The 7,302-nt window shown below is 32.7% G+C and overlaps 1 protein-coding gene across 1 annotated transcript; it reads left to right on the top strand.

Annotated features, from left to right (window-relative positions):
• The first annotated feature begins 1,282 nt into the window (after window positions 1-1,282).
• LOC115986071 lies at window positions 1,283-6,516 on the top strand. The gene is made up of 7 exons (XM_031108934.1): window positions 1,283-1,630; window positions 1,708-1,858; window positions 3,705-3,885; window positions 3,987-4,070; window positions 4,492-4,599; window positions 6,345-6,447; window positions 6,512-6,516. The coding sequence occupies exons 1-7, from the start codon at window positions 1,288-1,290 to the stop codon at window positions 6,514-6,516; spliced, it is 975 nt and encodes a 324-aa protein (XP_030964794.1). The 5' UTR covers window positions 1,283-1,287.
• The last annotated feature ends 786 nt before the right edge of the window (window positions 6,517-7,302 follow it).

Here is a 7,302-nt window from a genome sequence, read left to right as displayed (position 1 = left end):
CATGGTGGTACACATGGCCCACTTATATCCATTTATCTCATTTTCCATGTCTAAAAAGAATATATATATATATATATATATATATATATATATATATATCAAAGTATTAGAATTCTTAGATTTGGGAACCTAGAAGCAGGAGGAAGATTGAGAAAAATTATTTCCTATCAAACTCAAAGACACTAACGTTGTAGAAAAGAAGAGACAGAAGGGCATCCCCACCAAAGGTTTAGTAATGGTTAGACCGAGCTTTTGCAAAACATGTGGAATGGTGTCAATGTAGAAGGGAAGACATTTGGTGAAGCAACAGATGAACAATATGTGTGTATGGGCCCATAGAATGGGGACAAGAGTTTAGCGTGTGTGTGTAATTCAGTTTGCGGAGTTTCTATGCTTAATGAAAATTAGAGGGAGTGAGAAGTATAATTTTAAATGGAAGAAAACAACATATTATTGTGGAAAATTTACAATGGATAAAGCAAAATTTACCCATGGAAAATTCACACACTTTCTGTCTCCTCTAGTCATGGGAGTGCTCTTAAGTCGAAAACTGGTCAAAACTCTTGTTGTTGATTCATGCTTTTTTCAATTTCTATGGTGTTGAGGTTTTTCTTCTAGGGCCCAAACCCATTAGGAGACAACTCCAAGTCAAAGTACTTAATGTACTTGGGGCTTACAAAACAATCTTTGCGCTTCGGGACAACCATCAAACCTCATTTTTGTGAATGACCCCCTTAATGGAGAAGTTTATGTACTTTTTCATCTCTAAGTAACAATTACTTTGTATTTAGGGTCTGTTTGAATATTGTTTATTGTTAAAAATTGAAGACTGAAAATTGAAAATATTGTAATAAAATAATTTTTAAATGTGTAAATAGTACTGTGAGACCCAGTTTTAAAGTTATTTTTTTGGAAAAAGTAATTTGTGGGTCCTTGCACAGAACTCACTATTTTTAAAAGAAGTTTATGTACTTTTTCATCTCTAAGTAGTATTTACTTAAACTGCAAGCCAATCTTTGATATAAAACAAAAAGTACCGCCCATGACTGATCATAACAAAATGTTTTTTTCTTTGGATAAAAGGTAAGAAAACCAAATTTGGGAACTTAAGAAATAAGTTGAATTCCATGGCATATTTCAGTTTCAGGAAAAAAAAAAGTGGAACTTAACAAACAAGTTTATCTCCATGGCTCATATTAGTCTTCATTATATATAAGAGAAGCATGTATTGTACTAATATTGAAGTGATCATTTGTTTGTAGTAGTTGTAGAAGTTCATAAGTATTGATGGCTTACATTCCTCCACACAAGCGTCACTCATACGAAGCTGCTAGTAGTAGTGAATCTAGTGATATGCATAATAGACCCTCACCAATCCCACAATCCCTTGTTCCTCAATTCAGAAGAAATCTTAATTTGAGGTTGCCACACAAAACCTTTTCACAAAGAAGTGGAAAGATTGTTTATAATTATGCAGAGCAGGCTATTTCCACATGGTTTCCTGTTGGTTTGGATCACAATCACCAGTTTCCATCTTCTGTACATGTTACCCCAGTTCCCTTGCAACTTTTTGGGAGAACAACAGGAACAAATCCACTAGTTTTGTTCAATAACAACAACAATCATCCAGGTAAATGTTATTATTTTTCAGCTCAGATTTTTTGTTTGTAACTAATTATTAATAATGGGTTTGTTGGTTTTGGTTAGTTGAGCAAGTGAGGAGTCCATGGGTGTATATAGCAGAAAATGTTGTGTCAGACTTGCTTTCTTCTTTCGAGAATGTCAGGAATGAAAAGTTGGACTTGGAAGACGTCAAGCCAAAGTTGGTTGCTAGATTCGGAAAGATTCTTTTTCATGAGTAAGTCATGCTTCTATTCTATTCTTTTTTTTTTTTTTTGGTGGGGGGGCGGGGACACCCTATGAAAATCTAATTCAGTATAATGAAAAAAAGTGAAATTATGAGGTTGGCACGAAGAAGTGAGTGAGATAAATCCAAAAGCATGAGTATTAGGATGACACTTATTTGTTATGCACTTTGCTACCTCAAACCTAAGCAAGGTTGTCAACTGTCAATTCATCTTTATCTTCTGACGAAGAAAATAACTTAAACTTCATTAATCCAAAACTTTAACGATACACTCAGTCAGTTAGAGTAACAATATGATATGAAGTCTGTTGCTGGTGTTGCTACTTAGCACCTTCTCGCCTTAGAAGTTCTACGTAGAGGGTGAGGTCATGAGTTTAAGACTTACTGGATGCCTGTATAACTTTCAAAAAAAAAAGAAAAAGTAAAAAAGAAAGGCATGTCTGGTGTCATTTATTACTAGATATTTGTCTCAACATTACTGAATCTTGTCATATAAAGTTATTACTGTAAAAGCACAAAGTCACACAGAGAAGTTGTCAATAAAACTCGGGCAATTTGTATCTAATGCAATTGTGCAGAAAACTTGCTTATGCAGATATGTGCCCTTCATTGTCATTCACCAAATTATAAAGGGTCTTAGTATAAAGTTGTAGACAGCACTAAAAATCTAACAGTGGTGATACAGATAGCTATTCATTTCTTTCATTTCTCACCATAACCAAAATGGTCCAGTATGTAAAAAAGACAATTCTAATTCACATGATCATAGGCTTTCTCAATATCAAGACATTCATTGCCTATGGAATTGAGTCTAATCTTTATCTCCCTTCCACAAAAGCAATTTGGTACTTGGGCATTATTTTTCCTAACAGTGGTTTTAATCTATTGGCTAATACCTTTGCCAAAATTTTATACCTACAACTAACCAAATTAATTGGTTGAAAATATCTTATACTTCTAAACTCCCAAATTCTTCGGCATTAGAGTTTTAGCATTTAGAGGTTTCCAATGCTATTTTTACTGTATTGGCTAATACATTTGCCAAAAGTTTATACGCATGATTGAGCAAACCGTTTCAACGAGAATCTCTTATACATCTAAATCCCATTTTCTTTGGTGCTTGAGTTTTAGCATTGAAAGGTTTTTTAAAACAGTAAAGAGGCGTAAACTTCCTGGAAAAATTCTAAAAAATCCTTCCTTCTCCACAATTCCCCAAAATGTTGGAAATATGCCATAGTGAAGTCATCCTGGCCTAGAGCTTTATCTCTAGTGATTTGTAAATGATAGTTATAAACGCAACGATGGTGATTTGTAAATGCCATTATTTAGTAGGTGTATTAGCTAGCTAGCAGTTAGTGATAAATAGGTGTATTGACTTCCTTTATTGGATTTTTGGTTTTTTATCGGTAAGTGAACATAAGCACTTAATGGGTCTTGAACCCATGAACTTGGCCCTTCACCCGATTCTTATGGCGAGAGCATCTAAGCCAGAGCTCATTGGCAACTTCTCTAATAGATTTGATGCCCTAGATTTTGGCTAAGTAGCAATTTGAGCCCTTTGGTTTCAGCCTTCTACAAGAATCCATGTGCTTGCACAAATTAGTCCAATGTCACATCTGAGTGTCAATAGATTGACTGATCAAACGATTCATTTGTTTTGGCAACAACATCTGGATCATTTCATATCCCATTTAATAAATTGTACTAAATTGTTTGAAGTAATGAATGTATTAATATTGATGTTTTGTAACTTCGAAGATTTCACATATCAAATTTGTAATAAGAGAACCCTTTAATATACTTGGAAGAGTTAAGTAGCTACAACTTTCTCATGTAGGAGTCCTTCAATCAGCGAAGAAACTACAAGAGTAGGTTTGGCTGCAGAAACTACATTGAGTCAATTGAGGAGATCATTTTACACAAATATTCCTAATTCATATATGGAAAACATTATGGGAGAAGTTGCCCAAAAGATTAAAGTTGATTTTGAAGAGGAGAAAGATTTATACCATGTACAGGTATTTCTTTTGCTGAATACCTCTGCTTATTATATTCACAATTATGCCTTTTGATTTAGTTGGCCACTGACTTCCCCAATTTACTTTCTCATTTTGTATAGTTGTCTGATGCCACACTACCAGATTCAACTATTTCTTGCAAATGCAGTGTGATAAAAGAAGACAAAAGGCTTCAACTTTGTAAGGCAAGTTTTCTGCTCAATATTGGTGCACACTGCATTCAAATCATGCTTAGGTCTGAACTTGTTACCTGGGGTGCTGATGATTTGTTTTCTTCCTGTTTTATTAATTTTATGTGACAAATACATCAATTTAACATGAAATGTATAGAGTAAAAAAGATGATGAGATTAAGTATCTCCTAATTGCTGCCATTGTTTTTGGACAAATGGAATTTTTCTTACTATTTAAGGTTTGGGATTTGATTCATATGGAGAGAGAGAGAGAGAGAGAGAGAGAGAGGGATTTGGGACTAGCATTGGTGAAAAAGAAAAAGAATCTCTGATTTTTTTTTTTTTTTTCCTTTTTCTAGTTATATTTGACTTTCCTTCCAATTGTTTATTATGTGTGATTTGAGACTTATGTTCAAATGTCACTATTCTTGTAGATTGAACTACACCAATTGCGTCATATGGTCATAGACATATCGTGCCTTGATAAAAACTTAGACCTAAGGCTGATGCTATCCACCAAGAGGACCTTAACAGCTTTCACTGTAAGTTTCATGTCTATATTTGCTGCCATCTACGTTATTTTACATTATTTCAAAAAAAAAAAAAAATGGTCATTTTCATCCCAAAATCTTAAAGAAAACTACACAAGGAGAAATCTCTATGCTGGAGCTTTTATGCATCTGAATCCCCCACTTCTGGAGGAGAAAATATGTGGTATAATTTTTAATTGTCATGCATAGACGCGTGTCTCTTCAGGCAAGAAACTTACCGACATCCACCTGAGTTTCCAGCAAAAAGTTTCCTCTAGACGAACATGAATTTGGTATTTGCAATTAGAAGAAGGTTTCTATAAATTAAGTTTTAGTTTTGACTTCTAAAAGAGTTTGTTTTATGAGGTAACAGATTTGGACATGAACATTTTGGTCAGGAAATGGTTTCGCCTAACCTAAAGATTTAATTTTGACTCATTTTCTATTTGTTTATTTATTTACTAGGCTTTTAATCACAAGCTTTGCACGTGAGAAATTGAGCGTTTGATAGAAAAATAATAATAATAGTTGTGTGTTCAAAAGCTTTATACAATTATATAGGATGAAATAAGTAGTAATAATCCTTCAAATTTTTTTTAACATTATTCAAAGTGTGTAAAAAAAACAAAGCAAATATATATATACACACACACGGGAAAACAACAATAGACAAGATATAAGGATGGCATCTTTTCTTTTTCCTTTCTCGGACTTTTTGAGCAGAGGTGAAGCAAAACCTGGCCTAATTGTCTCCCAACCTTTATTTTATGGCAAACTAGAAGATGCTAGTAAGTAAGAGCAAGAGGTGTGCATTAAAAAAATCTAGTTAGATTTAAAATTATATTGGTTGAGTTAATTGCATATAATTTTTACTACAAAATGGATTATTTATATTACAAATAAATTAAAAATAATAACTTCATATCTTATGAACTTATTTACAAACTAACACAATCCAATCTCAAGTCTGTATAATTATAATGTTTTTATATATAATTATATAAGTACACTTTTATACATATATACACATGAACATATAATATTATGTATACTTAAATCAATGATTGTACTCACAAGTTTGTTCACAAACACATTATTATGTTTGAGCCGACTTATTTAATAGTTGAGAGTACTTAAGCTTGAACTTGGTTCATTTACTAAATAAACAAACACAAACAAGAAATTTCCCAAATTGAGCTTGAACTGTTTATAAATTATATATAACTTGGTTCATCTATAGCCATAGTACATTTGTGTGTGCATTCAAATGCCTATGTATACATGTGAAAACAAATAATAATAAAAAACATATTTTTATCATGCTGAAGTTAAGTTTAGGTTAAAGTTTTTTGGTCCTTATTGATAGAAAATTTAAGATTCAATATATTAATTTCGTCCCTCTACATATTTTAGTAGGAAGGATTAATTATCATCATCAATATATATATATATATATATATATGATAACTTGTTATTAGAAGTGGGAGAGGGGGGGATTTGAACCTTAGTTCTCCTTATAAAGGAGACCAGTTAGGCACTAAGCTACAAGGATCTTGAAATTATTATCTTCTTTTGTATGAAGAAATTGGACTAAAAAAGAAAAATAGAAGAAAAAATAGAAAAAGAAAAAAGTTGAAAACAGAGAGGGGGGGGATTGGACTAATCTTTACGATATGGGATAGTTTTAGCATGGTATTTCTTTCTCCTAAGAGTCTAAGACTTAAATTTGTGACCAAACTAATTTATGTACTCTCCAGGATGATGAGATGCAAAGCATTAGAAGTCTTATTAATTCTGCAATTCTAGATCAAGATGTGAAGGGTTGGTTGAGATGGCCCTTGGGGAAGGCATCTTCTGGAGGTAGATATTGTGTGGTGGGGGTTTGGCACACAATAGCTAAAGATTATAAAAGTTCATCATTGAGCCTGAAAGTGAGACATGCTGATCGATATGATTTTAGAACTTCAACTGGGGAAGCTACAAGGCAGATAAATCTAAAGCTGAAAAAAATTGTCTCATTATTACAGGTAAGAAACTTATATAACTGAGATGCTTATTATAAGTGAATAAGGAGCTTAGTCCATGTAATCTAATTGAGGAACAAATGTCCAACTAGATTTGTTTTGTTACATTCTTTCGTGTAAGGACCATTCCATAACTTTACTTCAAATTAAATTTTGCCATCACATCATTAGATTATGTGTTCTATTTCATATGACTTAGATGTCATTTTCTATCAAATCCATAAATTCATACATTTAATGTTTTTGTGATTTAGTTAAGTGTCTAGCATTTCATAGGAGTCCGACTTCAATAGTGCTTATGCTTCTGGTCTTTTGTTGCTTACTACAGCATATAGATACAAATTGTGATGAGTATCTTTTTCTCTTTCCTTTATTTCTTCATTATGTGTTATGAACTCCTCTTTCAATTTTCAGGATCAGGAGGTTGAGGTTAGTTCGGTTGCTGAGATGCTTAAAGACAACTTGAAATTGATATGGGATCATTTCTTATGCTGTGAACATTTTTTGACATGAAATAGCAAAAAAGGTGGCGAAAAGATAAAAACAGAAGGGACACTATCCGGAAAAGGGCAGTTTAAATATTTTTGATATGTTTATGGTGTATTTGCTTACATTTTATGGCAATTTTAAGGCAATGGGCATTGATTCAGGACTGTGGTTTTTAGTATAAGATGATATGTCATCTTGTATT

This window comes from Quercus lobata, chromosome 4, assembly GCF_001633185.2.
Source record: "Quercus lobata isolate SW786 chromosome 4, ValleyOak3.0 Primary Assembly, whole genome shotgun sequence".
Classification (NCBI taxonomy): domain Eukaryota; kingdom Viridiplantae; phylum Streptophyta; class Magnoliopsida; order Fagales; family Fagaceae; genus Quercus; species Quercus lobata.
The sequence above is the reverse complement of the archived record's forward strand: the minus strand, read 5'-3'. Positions and strand labels throughout refer to the sequence as shown.

Bases quoted from the DNA above. Each gene is read 5' to 3' on its own strand.
- LOC115986071 (XM_031108934.1), top strand. From the start codon at position 1,288: ATGGCTTACATTCCTCCACACAAGCGTCACTCATACGAAGCTGCTAGT. The intron at 1,631-1,707 runs GTAAATGTTATT...GGTTTTGGTTAG, and splicing joins TAACAACAACAATCATCCAG to TTGAGCAAGTGAGGAGTCCA. The intron at 4,071-4,491 runs GCAAGTTTTCTG...CTATTCTTGTAG, and splicing joins AAAGGCTTCAACTTTGTAAG to ATTGAACTACACCAATTGCG.